Genomic DNA, 22246 nt, shown 5'->3' with positions numbered 1-22246 from the left:
GAATTGCACTTTAATAAATTTATGAGTTTTTTGCAACTGTGCCCCTTTCATTTAGTGAATATTTTTCTATGGTCCTAAATTTGATATTCGTCCCAAGTTGGTCCATGCCATGACACAGTAGAGAATTAGCGTTGCCTGCAATTTCATTCAAAATGTTTTTTGGATTTGAAACATGAGAGAAATAAGGTGAAATCATTTATTTTGTTTGTGATGGAAGAAGAGACATGAGTCTAAGTTGTTAAGGTATTTTGCACGTGAATGTGTGACTTATACCACCACTTAAGTAGTGATATATACGTAAAAGAAGACACATGAGTCTAAGTTATTTCGATTTGAATTTTATGCTAATTATAAAAACATCTCTAGTTTATGAGAAAATTTTTAATGTGTTCGGAACACGAGATGGTATATCGTATGTCATAAAGTTTTTTTTTTTTTATCAAATTTCTTCAATTATATAATGACATATGATATTCAACGCCGTGTTCTGGACACTAAAAAATCTCTCCCATGTTAGGCCGATGGATGCTATTTGGTTTTGTCATATTCTTGACTTATAGAACTAAACATGAAATAAACACACTTTGGTAAATTTTTATAAGGTCTTTTACAATGCGCTAGAAGAAGTGAGTGTAATACCAATATACTTAACTCATAGAGGAATCACACTTTTACACTAAGTTGAAAAATTGAGTAAGTCACGAGTTCAATATATTAAAACTCATGAGTGTAATACCAATATATGAAATTCACACCACTGCGTAGTGCTATAAATATCAAACTCAAATTGTCTGATTCGTATATATAAGTATCACACTCACTCAAACTACTATGAAAGCCTAACGAGTATTTTCTCATTAAATAAAAGAGTTATTAGTCAGTTTGCCCCACGGACTTGTATTGAGCTTGCCAATTTCTCTCTTGAACTTTAATTTTAGTCGATTACCCTTCTAAACTTTTATAATTAGCTAATTCCCCTCCCCCCCTTTTAAACTTTAACTTTAGCATATTATCTCCCTAAAATTTTATAAATAGCTAATTTCCCCCTAATCTATCCAATTTTTCATTCTCTTGCCCCCATACCGTTTTTATATATTGTCCGCGTGATCAAAATAAATGAAAAATTAGATTTTAAAATCTAGAATCAATGGGGAATTTGGCTAATTATAAAAGTTTAGAGAGGTAATTGTCTAAAATTAAAGTTGAATGAGGAAATTGGCTAATTATAAAAGTTTAAGAGTTAATCAACTAAAATTAAAGTTGATGGAAAAATTGATAGCTCTATACAAGTTCGGAGAAAGAGAGTGCAAACCTAAATAAAATCTCAAAAGTTTTAAGACCAAATAGTAGCCATAAAAGTTGTTGGACAACAATGAAAAAGTCTCAGAAGTTTAGTATCCAAATATGCAATTAACCCCTATTTTTCTTAATTGGTTTTCCCTTTTTCCCTCCCGAAGCTAACGACTCGACGTCGCTTGGCATTCCGGCTGTGCTTTGGCAACAGGTAGAGGAATGATCTGAACCAGTTCACCGGCCATGGTGACTATGGTCGAACTGGAAGAGCAAGGTCCCGCCATGAGAGTTCTCGGCTCTCTCTTCAAGCTCACCGAAGTCTTTCTCTGGTTCGTCTCTTTGTCTCTCTCTGTCTCACTTTTTCTCTCTCCTACCAAATGTTAGGGCATTGACTTTACTCTCTGTGTATGCTTTGACAGGGACGACGGCTCAAGGGAGACGAAAGACAGGTCCTTTCCATGGGCCGTGTTAAAATACTTGAAATAAACATGTTGGAATAATGGTAGGCTAGTCAATTTTCTTGTTCAAAGTTAGGCAAGTTAGGTTAGTCAAGCAAGTTAGGTAAGTTAGGCAAAATTAAGCTTATGTTCTTTTTCTTCCCTATATATGTGTTTCATCTTGTAATTGTTTCATCAAGCAAATATACAAAACCATCTTCAACACTTCTCTCTCATGGCTTAAACCCTAGAACCCACGAAACCCTAGCAGGTTCATATTTTATCATGGTATCAGAGCAACGTTTCTGGTGACTCTGAATACCCCACCTATCTTCAACGCTTCCGCACCACAACCAACAACATCGTCATCATGAGTGATTCAGGAACCAACACAAAACCATTAGAGATGGCTACTGATCTCTCGAACCCGTTTTTATTACACCCCTCTGATCAACCTGGGAACATCTTGGTAGAGCATTGGTTGTAAAGTCTCTTGAAATTTCGAGTATGCTCTGTGGTTGCAGTTTTGACTGATCTTCCACATCAGAAAAGATTTCTTGAGATTATTGCTGGTGCAATCTTCCACGAGGTCAACCATTCTAGGCATGGCCTCTCATTCAAAATGGGAAAGTCCCAACCACCCGCTCTATCTCCACCACTCGGATCAACTTGGTGCAATCCTCGTACCACAACCATTGGTGGAAGACAACTACAACACATGGGTTTAATCCATGAGTATGGCCTTAACGGTCAAGAACAAACTGGGTTTTGTTGATGGGACGATCAACAAACCAAGTGAGGATAATTTTGAGGAGCTGCAGCAATGGAATCGCTACAACAACTTGGTCTCCAAAACCCTTCAAGGAGACAACTACAACACACGGAGCCATGCGTTGAGCACAAAGCGAACAAGCTAGGTTTGGTCGATGGAACCATTGACCCACCTGCTGAAACAGATAAACAATTTGCATTGTGGCAACGATGCAATGACATGGTTCTCGCATGGATCCTGAATTCTGTACATGAAGACATTGCAAGCAGCGTTTCCTACTACACTTCAGCAACTGATGTGTGGGCTGACTTGCGTGATCGTTTCTCTCAAGGGAACGATTCACGTGTTTACCAAATTAAGAGAGAAATTGTTGAGCACAGACAGGAGCAACAATCGATCTCAGTCTACTACACCAAACTAAAGGCGTACTCTCTTGTTTTACAACAAGAGAAACAAGTGGAGGTATCTCTCACTCGTCATAACAACAGTTTACATACGATGCATTTGACAAGCCATAGGCTGCACAACGAGGTAACTCCTCGTTTAAATGCTCATATTGTGATAAAAAATATCATACCGTAGATCGGTGTTTCTATCTCAATGGTTTTCCACCGGGGCACAAATACCATGGCAAAAAGACGATTCTTCCTAACAAGAAGAAACCTGCTGCTAATCAAACAAAGACTGGCAGTGAAGTCGCCACAGTCACGGATCAGCACCGTCATGAAACCAACGGTGACAGCCCCAAGTTCACTCCTGAAGAGTACAACCAAATCATGGCCATGCTCAAGAAAAACAACTTGGATGGTAATCCTCACCATTTTGCAAACGCCACAGGACATGGCTACGAGGAGGACGATTGGCCTGGGCAAGCGATATAATGGGCTCTATTACTTGTCGTCAACACAAAATCCTCATTTAGCTCACAATGTCAACCGTCATTCAAACCTTTGGCACCCACTAAGCTCGGCACAATTTGAGGTCTTAATTAGCAAGTTGGGTGTCATCGACATTCACACTCCAACTTGAGGGGGAGTGTTAAAATGCTTGAAATAAACATGTTGGAATAATGGTAGGCTAGTCAATTTTCTTGTTCAAAGTTAGGCAAGTTAGGTTAGTCAAGCAAGTTAGGTAAGTTAGGCAAAATTAGGCTTATGTTCTTTTTCTTCCCTATATATATGTTTCATCTTGTAATTGTTTCATCAAGCAAATATACAAAACCATCTTCAACACTTCTCTCTCATGGCTTAAACCCTAGAACCCACGAAACCCTAGCAGGTTCATATTTTATCAGGCCGGACTGTAAGTCTTTGGTTCTTTTTCAGCTCATTGCACTTTTATTTCGAAAATTTGGACTTTGTACTGAATGCTTTGAATTCCGACTGTAATTTCAGAAACCAGCTGGTGACGGCGGTGGCGGCGATGGTTAGTGATTCGATTCATGCTTTCTTTGTTTTGTTTATAGCTATAGTTTAGTTACTTTATGTGTATTTTGTGATATTGACGGTATTAATGGAAAATTTTGGGGTTTTAGAATGTGGGATTTTGCAAGAGGATATGGAGCTTACTAAACAGATGAATGCATTGGGGCTTCCAGTTTCATTCAACACAAACAAAGAGGTAAGTTAACATCCGTCCTGGATACATTTTCGTGCATGTCGGCATATGTAGAGTGGTGAAATTTCAACTGGAGATGTTTTACTGCTTCTTTGACACTCACATTTAGTATCACAAGCGTAAACTTATGTTTTTCGGACTGTTGATAACTTGATGCTGATACCAATTTGCAGAAGAGGAACAGAAAGACAGAAGGAAAAAGAAAGGGAATGCGCCTGAAGCAACATGACTGTTTTCAGGATGTTGTACGTGGAGCAATGGAGTCTTCCAAAGTGAGTGAGGGGGAGATTGTTTCTCCTATCATATTTGATGGTAACACAAGCACTTCTTTGTGTTGTTTTCCAGTGATGGGCAAAGTGAATCGTCTTCCTCTGGTGTTGCAGAGGACGTCACTAAATATCAATGCTCTGCTGGTCAAGGAGATAGTTCTGCAAGTTTAATTGAGATTAGTTGTGATGCCGTTGAGGTACAAAATCATGACAATATCAGGCATTGTTTGTCACCAAGGTCAAGATTGTGACCCTTTAAACAGTGGTCTTGCGCCCAATGACACAATGGAAGTTGCAGCGAGCCCAACTGATTTAGATGATGGAATTTGCCGACAACAGATGCGGCTGTTGGCAATGACGAGACAGAATTACGTGAAAAATTGATTGAACACAATCACTTTGAGTGTTCATTAGTGACTTGCCATGAAGCAGAACTTACCAAAACATGCTAGGACTATATCCCTGAACTGCCAGGTGTTTCTGAGTCAATTTCGTATTCCATGTGTTCAGAAGTTCTTGACCCTGATGGAACTGACAGCCAAACAACAGTGATTCCGGAGACTGGATGGTAATAGTGGGATTCTAACTACATGAGAAATTATTTCTATAATATCAGAACACATACTTCCACATGGTATCCACGCCCAGGCATGGAATATTTAGCATCTCTTGATGCCATATGTAAGCCAAATTAAGTGATTTCTGAAGTAACTGAGATTGATGTTAGCACTGATTCAAAGGTGTGGTGTGAGTAAAATTGATTCATTTCAAGAATCAATGGATAAAGATGTTTCACAGGGTCAGCCATATCTTGAGCTTTCAGGGGAGATTGAACTCACTGTTGACACTTCTATATCTGATACCGCTTTGTCAGCTGTCACTGTAAGCAGATGTTCAGAACATTCACATGAAATCAATCAGAACAATAACACCTGCAATGATGGGAACACATCATGAGAAATTCTCATCAGATGTCTAGGACCACATAGCTAGGTATACTTATGTTCTTTCTTTTTTGGGTAAAGTACAAAAAACTACCTCAACTATTGGTGTCATGACACTTTCATATCTCATATTTTTAAAGTGACAATGTCATACCTCATCTTACGAATTTGTGTCAATGTCATACCTCCGTCAGTTTTTCTGTTAATTTTTCTGTTAAGTGCTGACGTGGCTAGATATAAGGACCACTCACTAATCCAACTGGATTAAAATATAATTAAATATATTTTTTAATAATTAAAAATTTTAAAAAATTTATATTAAATCTTTCTCTCCTCTCTCTCCTCTCTCTCTCTCCCCCCATCTCTCTTGCCTCTTTCTTTGCTCTCCATCCCCATCCCCAAAACCCCTTCCCACCCGACACCCCCCCGACCCCTATCCACCCGTCCCCCCCCCCCAAACCTTCCTCCACCACCCTCTTTCACTTTCGCCTCTCTCTTTTCTCTTTTCGGACACCCACCTGCATCCCTCAAACCCTTCGCACCTGTCCCCCCCAACCTTCCTCCCCCTCACCCTTTCTTCCCCTCGTTCCCCGTCTTCCCCAAACTCAAAACCAGAACTACCTAACCCAGATCCCACCCCGCTCCAAACTCAAAACTAGAACCACCCAACCTAGATCCTACCCCGCTCCCATCTTCTCTGTCTTCCCCGAACGGTTTGGACCACACCCAAATCCGACAATCCGTCAACCCGGTGTACACCGTCCTGTCATTCAATATTGCCAACGCATTTACAGTGTCCTCATGCGCCTTGACCAACTCGACGCAACGGAGATCCGAGTCCCGCCAAATCTTTAGGCTCGACGCAGCGGAGATCTAGAGGCATTTCTCGTGGCCCAATGCGGTGAAGAAGGGGTTGTGGTTGACGGTGAGGCATGTGATTGAGAGGGAGGGGCAGTGGGGTGGGAGAGTGGCGAAGCAGAGGTGGGAGACGGAGAGGTCGAGAGGCTCTAGATAGGAGAGGTTTTTTAGGGAAAGGTTGCGCAAAGAAGATGGGAGCGGGGGGAAGAAAGGGTGGGGGGATGGGTGGGAAGGATGGGAAGGTTTTGGGGATGCAGGTGGGTGTCCAGAGAGAGAGAAGAGAGGCGAGAGAGAGATGAGATAGAGGGTAGATCCACAATTTTATATAAAAAAAATAATTTTATTTTTTAATTTTTAATTATTAATTATTAAAAAATATATTTAATTATATTTTAATCCAGTTGGATTAGTGAGTGGCCCCAGTATCTAGCCACATCAGCACTTAACAGAAAATTAACAGAAAAACTGACGGAGGTATGACATTGGCACAAATTCGTAAGATGAGGTATGCCATTGTCATTTTAAAAAGATGAGGTATGAAAGTGTCGTGACACCAATAGTTGAGGTAGTTTTTTGTACTTTACCCTTCTTTTTTTTCTCTTCTCCTATTGAGATTCATGAATTTGATTTATGCTTATGATGTTAATTCATGATGATAATGAGACTTTGCTTTCATTGGATGTTGCTCACAGTTTTGGAAACAAAACCAAGCAGTTAATATGCGATAATGTCTGCAACAGTGGTTTGTGACCCGTTCTTGCTGAACAAATTGATGAACAAAATACTATTGAACTCAATAATGAGCCTAATAAACCTAATTGTTGCGAAAGATTCACTACAAAAAAAATGAGCACTGCACACAATAAATTATCTGTGCCCTTTGAGATCAAAAAGCACCAACAATTGTGCTCATAGACCAATAGCAACAGTGCAGCTACTATCTTTATGTATGTGCCCTCTATGGGCGTCACCATTGCTGATAGCACACAATATCGCTATTTGTGCTCAAAGAGTTCAGCACAAATAACAACCTATTTGTGTCTTAATTCTGACAACCATGTCAGATTGTCAGGTGACATGATCATACGCGCACAATTTTCAAATCGTGCCCAATAGGTTCTATTTAAAAAAAAAAATATTAATGTAGAAAAATTGAATTTTCTTTTAAATCAACAAATCCCACAATATACACGTATTTTAGATATTTACAACCAAGTCCTTCAGAATCCTATCCTCCCCCACAACACTGCAGCCGATGGACCCAAGTTCTTCGTGCAATGAAGCTCACTTAACCACATTCTCTTGCTTAACCTGAGAGTCCCACAACTTTTTCTGAATTGAAAATAAATCGTAGTTGAATAAGAATCTTAGTAAAAAGCATAGACTAGGAAATATTTATACCTTACAAATAGCATCCATTTCATCAAAGATTATCGCATGCAAACCACTCTGGTCTCCAGGGGAATTAAGGACATAATGAGATTAGAAATTATTGAAAAACCAGCCTAAGTGCACTTGACATGTATATATTTCCCTTACCGTGAGCCCTTTGATCATTCTCAGCATCAGCAAATAGATTCCTAACATTTTTCTTAGTTTCACCAACTTGCTCAAAACTTCAGGGCCATTAACAATCTAGCACAGTTCACAAAAACAGAAATCTCATCAATCACCAATGCAGATAATAGCTAACTTATCTCTAAGGATAAGTTGCATATCCAAAATCATTCAGACATGCTCAAATAGCTTTGTTAAAATAATGTACTAGCATCAAAATGATGTGTTGAATCATGATTCGACATGGTTCAATGTCTTTCCAAAAAGGAGTGTGGTATAAAGTTATACCAAAAAGATATCAGCGCAACTAGAAGAATCAGTTATCTTACTTATTTGTCACGTGAGGAGGGAAAACATGGGATACAAAAGCTCTTCGAAATATATCTGCAAACTCAGCACCTAAGCCACCAATTCCAAGTGTTTGAAGATTAAAGCCTGACAATGTTGCTACTTGTAGCTTCATGCTGATTTACAATCTGACGAATTCAGTTCAGAATATCAAATGTCAATACATTATTTGGTATTGTATACTATCTAAAATAATACTGAAAATGTTCAACTGAAAATGCACATCATATCATGACTCTGATATATGTAGCTAAATAATTGATCAAAGGAGCAAGTGCAAAAAATAAATTAAGAAACAATTGAAGAGATATGATATCTACACCCTTAGCAAGAGCAAGGCCAATCCTTTCCAAGAGAAAGAGAGATATTACCTAACACCAACATCATCGACAATGCTGATAGCCATACCGGTAGAGAGACCAGCAAGGCCACAAGCTAGATAGCCATATAGGTACTGATGATCACGACAATGATAAGTCCTTAAATACCCAACAATATAAAGTTGTGTTAATAACTGATTAGCAGCTCTTGATCAAAGAATGTAAACAAACAACTTTATAGATTAGATTATGTCTTTGTTGTACTGTAATACAAAAGAAAGAAAAAATCACAACCAATTTTAATACAATCAATTCAAACATTACACACAAACTAAAAATTCTAGAACACTAGAAATATGGAAAGGAAACTAATGCCAATACTATTTGATTAAAAAGAATTAATTAACAAAAACTTTAAAGTCATAATAAGATAATGTTTTAAAATTGCAGAAGTATAGAGGTAGGGTTACATCCCACGCGAAAAACCACAGGGTAATGAACTCTGTTTCTCTCAGGTTTTCAAAACTTAAAAAATTATAGGACATAATTGTATAAATTTAACTGAGATGAGGTCAAATACCTCCAAGCTTATCATACAACTCTACAGCTAGCTAACAAAAATACAGACTATCCAATTTTGAAATTCCAGTTGATCGATCACAAGGTATCAAAGGTCAAAAACGAACCCCTAAACCATCTAAACCCCTTTGCCTCCAAATACTGTGGAATCCCAAAAAATTACGATAAATTTGAAAAAGTAAACAAAAAAAAGGAAAACTTGATTGCGAATTAGGAAAAATATAAAACAACTACCTCCTTATGGCATTGATCTGAGGAATAGTGAAGACGATGGTGCTTCCTCATAATCTTAGATCCGATCTCAGACTTAACCGACTCGACGAGTTTGAAGTCCTGCAGCTTCTTCAACTCCATCTGAAGCTTGTCTTGCTCTTGGCCTTTTGTTTGGAGCTCTTCCTTCTTGAACTTCAAGATCTCCTCCTTCTTAAGGAGCTTCTCGGTTTCTCCTTCTAAAGCCTCGTTGCCTGAAGCTTCTCTTGCATTTCTTCAAGTTCTGTCTCAAACGACAGACAGTTGGGATCTGAGCGTGAGATGCAACGAGAGGGAGAGACGGATCGATTGAGATAGAGAGAGATGCGGAGGCGTTGGTGTTTCTCAAATCTGATGTACATGTGTTTTTCCAAGAGAAAAACGAAAGAAAATCTCAGATCTGAGAGAAGTGAGAGTGGTAGAGAGAGATGCATAGATTTTGTTTGGTTGAGATAGAGAGAATTTGGGTAGAGAGACAGAGGGAGGGGTTAAAGGGTGAGAGAGGGAAGTGGGGTGTGGCGTGTGGGTGGGTTAAGGAGGAAAGTGGGGTGTGGGTGGGTTAACTGAGAGAGACAGAAATGCAGAGAAAGTGGGGTATGTGTGGGCCTTAAGTATTTGAAAAATAATAAAAAATAAATAATTGTGTCTTTAGAAGTAAAAAGTTGGCACAAATGATAATTTGAGTCCATTATTTTTATAATGATGTCTTGAAAAAATATTTGTGCCAAATTTGTAGAAGAATGGGCACATTAATTAGTGCCTTTATGCAAAGGAAACAAATACAATTTTTTTGTGTGTAAAATTGGTTAGTTACCCACAAAATAATTAATTGTGTCCTCAATTTTGTATCCATAGGCCATTTTTCTTGTAGTGATTGCGAAAGTAAATACATACGACATGAAGACAATGCTTAAGCCACATGATGGGTGTGTTTGTGTGTTTTCCTCCACTTTCCTATGTTTTTTCTTATAACTTTTGGAGTTGGTTGTCATATTAGTTTCTCTCATCTTTTCTGGATCAATGTAACTCGGTCATGTATTTGTGCAGTTATTTTCTCTGTAACACTGCAAAGGAAGTTGCTACGAGGATTATCATGTTTCTCCCAAGAAATGTTGATATCAACCAATTAGCAGAAATCGCTTTATCAGGGCCTCAGCCATGGTACTTTCTTATATATATATATATATATATATATATATATATATATATATTATATATATATGTGTATATATATATATGTATATGTATATATATATTTCAATTAAGAGCTGATTTTCAAATACTATTGTTAGCCTCTCACACACCCCTCTTTTTTCTTAGCCATCGGATTGAATAAATCAAGTGTGCTAATCATTTTCCTTTTCAGTTTTTAACGCTTTCAAGTTTCTTGTCCTCCCCACTCCCCACCAATGGATGGTGCCTTGTGAGTATCATCGATCTAGAGTCCCCACCGTTGTTAACTTCTTTTCTATAAGAACGTTGCACCATTTTCTATCTGTCACTAAATGGAGTATCATACTCTTATCCCTGACTGTTGGGGTATTATTTGCTATCAGGTTGAGAAAAACTTCTTAAACGGCAAGTTGAAGGGGATAACTGTTTACTTCAGTGAAACGGCCAGGAGATGATGATAATCTAGCTTTATCCATTAGGTGGTGAGATATTGAGCAGCACCTTAACGTAACGTCATGACTTGTGAAAAGCGATCAAATAGTTGCAGTTTTGAATAGTAGAAACAATTTGTCCGGAAAAAGGTGCGGTTGCTGATACCTTAATCCCAAATCCTGTGTTAGCTGGAGCCTAGCCTCATGCACTGAACACAAAGTTTCAGCTTTGTAATAATGTACAGTCCTCTAAGCAAGAAAACTATATATCTTTTACAGCAATAAAACTAACTTTGTTCTTATGACGCAGTAACAACACCGGGATCACCGGCAGCATATAATCACCGTCCTGTTAACTCTACGCCGGTCGTGTACATCCTGTTGACCAATATGATGAGGGTAGATCAATGCTTGACAAATCAAGGTATGATAACTAGATCTAAGATCTTGTTAAATTTGACTTAATTAAACACAGAAATCTGACCACTAATTATTCAGTCAGATTTATAATGTGATTTGAGCTGCATAAAACCGGTTTGAGCGGCACTAGTTTAGGTTTTTGTAGCTGCCATTGCCAATGCCATGGGTTGGACATAATGCTGTCTCTACTTCTTTATCGATAGTCAAAATATTCCCCACCTTTTATGCCTCAATTTTGTCATGGATATGGGTTACCAACATGAACTAGTTGTTTATCTACATTGGATACGTCATTATGGATTGTTTTCAACGATAATGTCCTGTTTATGTGAAAAAGTTAAAATATATGACAATGCGCTGTTAGTTTAAAATACTGTCATTGGTGTACCTAATGCTACCAACTTGGCTCCTCTACAATCTGAGATTACCTTAAACAAATAGGTCTTATTTTTACCGATTTTTCTTTGTTTGACTGGATTTCTCGTTGTGTTTTATAGAAATAAACTATTAATATGTTTCTGTAAGTAGTATTATAATTTTGTATTTTTCCTTTATGAATGTGGAGTTAAATTTTATTTACGTGAATGACAAGTTGGATACTTAATATTGACGACGTAATAATTGTGTTGTGAAAGACAAAATATAGCATATAGAATATGGGGTCGATCTCAAGTGTCATGTATTGGACGTCGGGAAGGTGATGGGGACAGGAAGATATCGGATGCGCCTGCCAAATGCCAACCCGTGGAGGGAAGGAGGCTGCCTTCCGCTGTTCCTCTTCTGTGTGTGTGAAAATAAACAAAGAAGACGCAGCAAGATTAAATGTTCTTTCCTTCAACACCATGTGAGTCTATGACATTGGCTCTGTCCGTGTTCCCACAATTTGAACGATAACGACAACTGACCAGGAATTTGATGTAACGTAGGTTTTACATTAGGTAAATCCACGACCGTAAAGTTAAATTCAAACTTTACAGGTCCGGCTACAATATTACATCTTATTCCATATACAAATTTTTTGCTAGATTTAATGATTGAAAAAAAATGTTAAATTATTACATGCATGATCTAACCGCATGAAAGAGGGTTGAAAACTTTACATTTACGATTTACTTTTGAGTGGTCCTACTGCACCTAAAAAACTCGGTCATTTCTCTTACTTTTAAATTTCAAACTTACCCTTTAAATTGAATCTCTTCCCCTCCAGCCATATTCTAAACCACCGAAAGATGATTCGACCAAATAACCACCAAATATGATTAGTGGTTCCTTCCAACTAAAAAAGAAAGAAAGAATATGATTATTAGCAAATGTGTAGCTTTAAACATAAGCGTCCTCGAGTTGAGAATCTAAGGAGATTGAATATGGGGATTTGTCACTTATCATCTTTCAAACTTTTCATTGACGGAGTAAGAATTTTATAACAATGAGTCATGATTTTGACCGATAGAAATTGTATTGCACTATTTCGTTAAGTATCTGGTGAGCACCTATTAAAATCTACCCCCATTCGCTGAAAGCTTGTGATGACATCCATCAATAGCTGATGTGTTCGTCTAGCATCTACATTTATCAAGATATACCCAAGCTAGCAAATTGTCAAGACTTGCCTACCAAGGCTTTTTGAGCGAAGCATTATGTCAAGTATGTGGTGCGCACAAATGGGTTGCACACAAGAAAAATGAGAAGGAAGACACGGGAAAGTAAAAAGAAAATTGGAGAAGGAAGAAGGAAGAAGCATCAATTTGTAACTCAACGTTATTCACTCTCTTCTTAGTTGGAGTTAAAGATAAATTAGTCACCAAATATATATGAGGTTAGGAAGCTGTTGGGAACATTAGCAGTCATTAACCCTAAGTTAGCTCTGCTACTGCAAATGGTGATTGAGAAATCAGAAATAAAGAAGCTCATTCCTACTATTAGTATCTGAAAGATATCAACCTAAATGTTCAGACAGATTACCACTAATTATTTGTCAAGGATCGTTAACGCATTGATCACACTAGCTTTCGTGATAAGAAAATAATATTTATATATGTCTAGTTTGTCGACTAGTCAAGTTAAAAGCAGTGCAAAGAAAAGTCATGTGAGAACTAATCAATCAAGCTAAATCAATTAGTGACGATATCGCAAAGTTCACTCTAAAATCAAACAACATTATTACGCGTGGGAAAAATTCAAAAATCATAAAATTCATTATAAAAAAAATCACCAAACATTTTACCCAAAAAAAAAAAAAAATCACCAAACAAAACACACATCATTAATTTGTCAATTTTATTAGGAAAGTGCCATTCGCATATTTATTTTTGTCTTTTACATACTTGTTAATTTATTATAATTATTTTTTTTCAATTCATTTGATATGACAAACAAAAATTAAAAAAATATATATGAAAGTAAAAGTAAGCGTAAGAACTCTGAACAGTATTCCCTTTATTTCATCACAAATTCAAATTCCATGTCACCAAAACGTCACACACTAAAAAGTCCATGCCACCATGTTACTTTGACCTAAAATCCAAAACGGGACCCACCTCCTGCCACATGACACGTAGACCACACTGTCATTTTTCCTCATTAAACCACTGTCATTTTCCCTTAGTCAAAGCTAATCAACGACCCAACATTAAAAGGCACAAAAAATTATACATTAATCCACTTTAATTAAACACCACTGCTGTTCCGATTCGTTAAACAAAATCCTTAAGCGTGATTAGCTTCGCTTAATGACAGTGACTTAATCGCATAAACAAATCCCTTTCCTTCTAATACCCGCCATTTCACACTCCCTCCCTCCGTCACTCGAAGCGGAATCTTCAGCGAACTCTGCAAGTTTGGTAATGTGAAAAATGCCGGAGCAGAGACCGGGTATCCGAGTCCGCGACCCGAGCCCCGACTCCGTAATCTTCGCCTTAGAGTCCAACTTCAGCCTCTTCTCCTCCGCCTCCGCCAGCGTCGACCGCTGCTCCTTCGACCGCGACGACTCCACCGCCTCCGAGATCTCTCCGGTACCGATATAGAACCCGCATTTTCCGATTGCATGGTTAATTAATTGACGGTCGAATTGTTGATGTGTTGATTTGGATGCAGCAGAACTCGGCCGCACACGATCGCCGCCACGAGGAAAGCTCGAGTGGTCCAGATCGCGATCCGGATCCGAACAGAATCCACGCTTTTCAGCACACTCGCCGTCTCTCCACAAAAGGAGGAAAAGCCAAAGGTATTTACAGCTCACAAACGACGTCGCTTTTCCCCCATTTTTTCAATTTTCAAACTCTCACTGTTGCTTTTGGCTGCTTCGAGCTCTCGCAGTTCAAAAGGAGGACTCCGACTCGGATTTAGTCCTCGATTCCGCCAGAAGCTCCTTCTCTCTCGCCCTCAAAGGTAAAATCCCAGTCCAAATTAGTCCAATCCCGTCCAAACCATTCAAAGTTCTCAGCTTTAAGCTTTTGGGTTTTTGTCTGTTTGTATAGAATGCCAGGACCGGCGGTCCAGATCTGAAGCTCTATCGAAGAAGCTAGACCGGCCGAGACCTGCCTCGTTGGATTTGAACAACAATGCATCGGTGTCCTCGCCGAGATTAGGCGCGATAAAGAAGGGTTCAATGGCGTCTCGGAAATCGGCCAACTTCCCGAGTCCAGGCACACCGAGTTACCGGCACACGAGTCTCGGTGTTCAAAAGGGTTGGAGCTCGGAGCGGGTCCCGTTGCATACCAATGTGGGTCGGAAGAATACGGCGGCTGCGATGTTGCCGTTTAATAACGGAAGGACATTGCCGTCGAAGTGGGAAGATGCCGAGAGGTGGATTTTGAGTCCTGTTCAAGGGGATGGTGTGGTGAGGCCGTCGAATCAGCAGACTCAGAGACGGCCCAAGTCAAAGAGCGGTCCGCTTGGGCCTCCTGGGGTTGCGTATTACTCGTCGTACTCGCCGGCCATGCCGATGTTTGATGGGACCAATGTGAGTAATTTCATGGCTGCTTCTCCGTTTTCAGCTGGTGTTATATCAGCTGATGGGTTGGGGTTCCAATCCGGTGCCCAAAATTGCGGCTTTACAACGCGGGCAGAGGCCTGCATTGCCCGTTCGGTTAGTGTTCATGGTTGCTCTGAGGTGCTGGAGCAGCAATCTTCACTGCCCGACTCTCAAGGTTAGTGTTTAATTTGCTAATTGGACATCAGTTTCTTGATTGAGCTGAGTGATTTCATTACCATCACTAGATTGTTACATGAATGAGCAATTAATGAAGGTGATTTAATTACCATGTTTCGATTGTGTTAATTGATAAGCTTGTAGATATACTTTCCGAACAACGGATGTCTTTGATTAAGAATTGTTAGAACTAGTGTACTTATGCATGGATGGTTTGAATACATTGGTTTATTTACACCAGATGAAAAGTTTGATGGCCGTGATGGGGTCAAGGATGAGGCTACGAATGTATGTCGTGCCGTTTCAAGAAGGGATATGGCAACCCAGATGAGCCCAGATAGCTCTCACTCATCTCCCACGGCACGGGCTTCTTACTCTGCCTCCACTTCCTCTGGTCTGCCCATTATGGAAGTGCAGAGTGCGGCTTCTTCAAAGTCGGAAGTCAGGGATGTGCAGGTAGATGAACGGGTCACTGTGACAAGGTGGTCCAAGAAGCATAAATCCCGAAGATCTGGGAAGGGTTCTCATTTTGGTGATAGTTGGAAAAAGAAAGATGCAGACGTTCGATCTGCTGCTTGGGATCTCTCTGACACATCGAAAAGCATTTCAAAGTATGTTTGTCACCCAATTTTTTCATCATGAGGAAAATAAATATAGTGGTATTTCTTAATGTTTTAAAATGTGTGCTGATTCATTTCTATATTCTTCAGAGTTAATAGAGAGGAAGCAAAAATCACTGCTTGGGAGAACCTGCAGAAGGCGAAAGCTGAGGCAGCAATACGGAAATTGGAGGTCTCTCTCTCGCCATCCATCTCTCTCACACACATGCACACGCGTATTAGAGACGCAGCTTTTGTATGTATGTCCTGCAACTAGTGGCCCTTACTTGTAATCTGTTTCAGATGAAGCTGGAAAAGAAGAGATCATCATCCATGGATAAAATCATGAACAAGTTGAGATCAGCTCAGAAGAAAGCGCAAGACATGAGAAGCTCAGTTGTAGACGACCAAGCACAAGTTGCAAGAACCTCACGCAAAGCTTTATCATTCCGAAGAACTCGTCATATGGTTTCTTTGAGTGATTGTTTTACATGTCACGTTTTGTGATGCCTTCCAGCCACGTGTTGCTCCACTCGAGCGATAAAGCAAGGTAATTGGTCTCTGCAAAATAGTTCACCTTTTTCCAAAAATTAGCTTCTCAATCTTTGTTGTTTTATATGATGAATCGTGAATGTTGATTGTGATAACAATTTAACAAAACACGAACCCTTGTAGTTTTTGAAGAAGTTATAGAAATGACAACTAGCTGCTGATGCAGTTTAACTATAAACCACAACCTCTCCGATTCAATTAACATGCATGTGCTTGGTCTCATTGTGCCGTCTAATCAATGCTATGAAACCTTACATGATTCTTATACCATGTTCTGATGCTGAATGCCAATTTATCTTCCAGACTAAAATCAGGACACAAATGAACGGTGTACAGCAGTTGGCAGCTACTATTTTGACACTCGATCAGCGTCAACGCAGTTTTATAGTGGCACGAAGCACCAATGCCTGAAGTTCAGTTGGAGATGACCCTACCCGGTGAGAAAATTCTTGGTGTGACTAATAATGCTTGTGTGTATGTAAATCAAAGACTTCAGATCGTATACTATGTTCAATTTTTTTCTAAACAATGAAGCTTCTTGTGCAAATGGAACTACAGTCGTCTTCTCTATAGTTTTCTCAAAACAAGGATCAATTAGATTGCTCCCTTTACGATTTTGTGATCGATTTTGAACACTCACCTTCTTCGTACTCACATCTTCATGCACTAGAATTTTGATTCGATTCAATGTCGCGTTTAGTTTGTAACATGTTCAGTTAGAACTAGCAATTTTGTAAAACAGAGATCCAGATTTTGTTACGCCGTTCGTACGGACCATCATATCTAAACCATCTCGGTAAATAAAACTTTGTTTTACACGTTTCATTTCTGGTCGTTGGATCGAATTAATCAAAAGAAGATGAAGGTCACTGAATCAAATTATCAAAGGGACCTGGAGAGAAAAATAAACCATATTTCAGCATATGACATGGAATTTATAGGGTTCATCAATAATCGATCTGACGTCGTATAGCATGAATCACTGTTATTGTCAAATGACAATTATTGGTTTACGTTTTTTAAATTCTTCTTCTTAGTTATCAAACATTTGCAAGGTGTGTATCATGTTTCATGGGTATTTTAGTCTTAATCTTTTCATGTTATTAGCGGATTTGAAAACAGCTAGTCTAGTAATACTTCTCTTCCCAATGCCTGAAACATTGTTCTTCTATCGCCCATAATATGATGTTAAAATGTCAAGGTTGTTGAATCTCACATCGACCGTAAAATAAAAAAAGAGAAATAATAGTTTAAATATTCTAACCCCAATACCAAGATTTTTGTGATAAAGCCTCACATTTGACGGATTGTGCATATAGTAATTATCAAGTTGAGAATATTATCGATGTTGCTGAAAGTGGGTCTTTGGCCCGTCTCTCTGATATTTTATAAAGGTTGCCCATTTTTTTCTCCCAATTTTGCTGAAATTGACGGGTAGTCCCATGACCATTGATAAACATTGGGCCTTCACCGGGTCTGCAATCTCTGATCTGAAATATTTTCATCGTGGAAGTATGACCAGGCCTCGCGCAAAGGCAGTAAAAGATGGCATCTTCTAAATACACCCAAAAATTGACTTGGTACACCCAAATGACTTGGGAAATAAAATAAAATAAAAATAAAATAAAAATAAAAGAAGAAGCAACATTTCAAATTAGTTGAGCATGACATTTATTTTTATAGCAATTTAGTTACAATTCTACCTCAACAATTTCATTGTGAAGCTTTCACCTCCTTTTCGACGTTTCCATTAATTTTGGTTTAACCCACGATAATAATCCTATTTACACAAAACAAACTACTTTATTAATGCACTTCCTAACAAAAGTAGGCATCACCATTTTAAGTGAGATATACTTGTATATTAAAGAGTGTGACAGTAATGCATGTAATTTATTTTGTGCGTCCTTAAGTAACATTTAATCATGCAAATATGGAAACCTAACTCATAGGTGTAATCTTCTACTCAATACTCTAGAATTGACAATCAAATCGCCTAAAAGCTCAATACTCTTAAATCGACAATGGAATTGCCTAACAGCTTAATACTCTATAACCAACAATTGAATCACATAATGTTGCATCATTCAAGAAAACGTGACATAATCACATTGGTTAAGATTAATGTGCTCAGTAATTTGTATTAATGCAAAGTATAACATCTCTTATAGAAATGATAGATTTTTCAGTATGTTGAGAACATGATTCGGTACACTATATGTCATAATAATATTAGTTGAACATTTCAATCAATTGTATTGTTATTTAGATATACCCGACCATATTCTCATGCTGAAAATCTATCGAGTAGCATTACTCATAGTGATAATGAGAGGTGGGTTTATCCAGACTCCTAGAAGTAGGAATTGGGACAAATTCGATGTGGAGTCTTGTGTTGAAATACATACCACCTGCGAGAAAGGACAGAGGGAGAGATTAAGATTGTGTCACCCTCCGTCACTCTACTAGTGGGCCCCTACCAAATCTAATCCGACCAACCAACGTGTCTTAGTCCCACATTTTGGACTCTAGCCATTACTCATTTGGTTGGCCTTATCTTTGCATATTCTACCCTTAATTTAATCTAAAATCCCCACACAAATTTAACAAAAAAAAGTTTAAAAAATTGTTATTAACACTTCAAAATTCTAATTTAGCACTGCAAATTTTTTATATTTAGAAAGAAAAAAAACACTTATGAGAAGTACAAATTGAAATTTTTAGAATACTAATAACAATTCCCAAAATCAATCTATTCCTCAAATATTACAAGGACTTGGTGTGAACCATACTTTAAAAAAAAGAAATTTTGAAAACGGGAAGAAAAAAAATGAAAGAAGGACGTTATATACTAGGACAATTCCGCACTCACAGTTCACATGCAATTTATATTATTCTGTACAACGTAACATAGAATTAGAAATCTCAATTCTAAATAAAAACCTGTTACACGTTTTATATTTTAATCTGATAATGCATGTCCCTCATTTTGTCACTTAATTACATTTCCGAGGAAAACAAAAAAGAACACCAATCTCTCTAATGCATGTAATTACTTAAATTGACACCATATTCATGTTTTTGGTTGTAGTGTTTAGAAATTGAACCAAAGATTTCAATGCTTTGGTGCATGAAGTGGATGTATGAAAGAGATGCAAGGCACTTGTGCGTTTTGGAAGGGTCTATGCTTTGTATTCAAAGGACAAGGGGACACCTCTTACTCCATTGAAGACGACCTTGAGGATGAGGATGTTGGGGACCTTAGCCATATGTCTCACATGACATGGGTCTTCTCATTGTTTTTTGTTTGACCATTCTTATTTAGTAAAAGTTATTAATATCTATATATTATCTCATGTCTATGTTTCCCTTATTTTGTATTTCTCCTAGATTGTGTTAGATTTGGTTGGGATGTTGTGGATGTAGGGAATAAATGGTTTTTTTTTTTTTTTTTGGTGTGTTGAGACATTAGCACTTCCCTCATTAGATCCACCATTGGGAAGCAACCTACCCTTCATTTCTCTTTACTATATATATATATATATATATATATATATATATATATATTTTTTTTTTTTTTGGAAACTTCTCTTTACTATATTTGTAAACAATATTGACCCCTTTTTCGGTAACATGAAGTTTAGAGGGAGGGAAGACTAACTCAGCTCACGACAACGTCGACAAGGCATTCAACAAGTCTATTTGAGGACCTATAAATTAAGGGTCTATTTTTTTGGTTTTTATAAAGCTCCACCAAAAAAAATTGCCAACAGCGAAACTCAAACTTAAACTTTGATCTAATAAAGAGAACGACCTTTACCTACTTAACTAACCTTTTATTGACCCCTTTATGGAATGCATACAATATAGTATTAAACAAAAGTGATCTATATATTTCCTCTTAACTTTATTGTCATTACCATCTTAAAACTTGTATTTTTATTTTATTTTATATAGGGTTTGAATTCTTTCAGGAACTTAAGAGGTGCCCAATATTATCTCATGCGAAAAGAGAAACCCCTTGGAGTTGCTTGCGAGGTTGCACCTTATGGCACGTCTCTGACAAAAATGGATAAGGACCCTAAAATTATAAATTTAGAAAGGTGTAGAAGTTCTCCAGAAATAGAAAGTCTTGAATATTTTGAAGGGAATTTTAACGAAAAATTTTTGGTATTATTTACTTTAACGAAAAATTATATTTTTACACTAAAAAGTCAATCATGATACTATTCACTTACTTTTTATTTTGTCATTTTTGTTAAAACTCAAAATTTTTAAACTTTTTTCATTAGTTTTTCTATAACTCTTGAAGGCCTCCAGAAGCCCCGTTCCCCGATGCAAATTCAGTAGCAAGTTACAGGAAAGTGGCAACTGTGAGGTGTTTTACACTCCTAAAACATATTGGGGTTTATATTGGCATCAAATCATCAAATTTAATATTTCTACACAATACTAATCGTTATCAAGAACTGATACGCATACACATTCTACAACGGCAACAAAGTTCAAGGGGAGTGCAGCAAGTGTTGCGTTGTGATGTGTTGGCACTAAAGAGCCACGAAGGATTGCCATGTGGGATAGAGTTCACGTGTTCGTAACGGGAAGGGTGGTGAAGTGGTGATGGCTGAAAACAACATTATCGCTTTGCGTAATCGTAAAAGCTACCTCCACCGTTATGTCAGAGAACTTCACGTGGACCTCTCATGCATTCTCTATAATTCACAATCATAATATTAATTGCTACCTCTTTCCTTCTTCTCCTCCTCCTCCCATCCTACTTGCCATTCAACTCTCCCTAACTTTGAGTAATATATGCTGTCATGGAATACATGCTCAAAAATCATTGGTATTTTATATTTGTATAATCTCAACTAATCATCCAGTGTATCATAAACTGAGTAATGTACTTCTCGAATAAATGTAGAGTGATGAACTTCTCGGATAAATGTGAAATTAACTTTTCAATTAAATATATACACGTTTAATAATCGTGTCAGATGATAAGATATGATGTGATTTATTTTGTAAAAGCATTCAACTTTCCCGTGCCAATAATATTTTGTCCCAACCATTCCATTGCACGCAGGGTCCATCAACATTATTGTTGTCATGACCCAGCTGCTAGTTCTTGGTCTCTCTAGATTTTTTTCTCACCAGGCACGTAAAGATGCATCTAGTTTCGTAAACCTGTCAACTCACAAAAAATTATATATAGTACATTCTTGTATGTTCCCAAGGACCATATGCCAAAGTACACATGATTCCCCAACTGCAATTTTTCATAATTCTTTGATTTTACATGAAGCTCTCTTTCATAAAATAAATAAAAAATGATTAAAATTTGAATACTAGCAATAAAATTATTAAATATCCAATACGTACACTAGTGATTAGATTTCGACGACATATTGAAAGTTGATTAGTTCAATAATTTCTGCCAATTTCTCTGATTCTTTCATGAAAATCAAGTGAGGATTCTCGTCGGATTCTCTTTGTGAGAATTCTAGAGATTCTCAAATCACATCCGTTCATCGTATATTGTACGGTCATAAATTATTGTAATTTTTTTATTTAAAATTGAATATTAAACAGTATCTGACGAAAATTGGGCGCACAATGTATGATGAACGGATGTGATTGGAAGATCTCCGAGACTCTCTCATGAAAATTGAGGGATG

At 37.8% G+C, this 22246-nt stretch overlaps 1 protein-coding gene across 2 annotated transcripts; it reads left to right on the top strand.

Moving 5' to 3' along the window:
* The first annotated feature begins 13964 nt into the window (after positions 1-13964).
* On the top strand, positions 13965-17153 carry LOC137718373 (uncharacterized). Of its 2 annotated transcripts, none has more exons than XM_068457911.1 (8): positions 13965-14278; positions 14364-14490; positions 14583-14654; positions 14744-15415; positions 15659-16028; positions 16128-16209; positions 16320-16566; positions 16872-17153. In XM_068457911.1, the coding sequence occupies exons 1-7, from the start codon at positions 14120-14122 to the stop codon at positions 16521-16523; spliced, it is 1686 nt and encodes a 561-aa protein (XP_068314012.1). In that variant the 5' UTR covers positions 13965-14119; the 3' UTR covers positions 16524-16566; positions 16872-17153. The 2 variants fall into 2 exon arrangements, with proteins under 2 accessions (XP_068314012.1, XP_068314011.1); XM_068457910.1 differs by having other exon boundaries at positions 14361-14490.
* The last annotated feature ends 5093 nt before the right edge of the window (positions 17154-22246 follow it).

This window comes from Pyrus communis, chromosome 15, assembly GCF_963583255.1.
Source record: "Pyrus communis chromosome 15, drPyrComm1.1, whole genome shotgun sequence".
NCBI lineage: Eukaryota > Viridiplantae > Streptophyta > Magnoliopsida > Rosales > Rosaceae > Pyrus > Pyrus communis.
The sequence above is the reverse complement of the archived record's forward strand: the minus strand, read 5'-3'. Positions and strand labels throughout refer to the sequence as shown.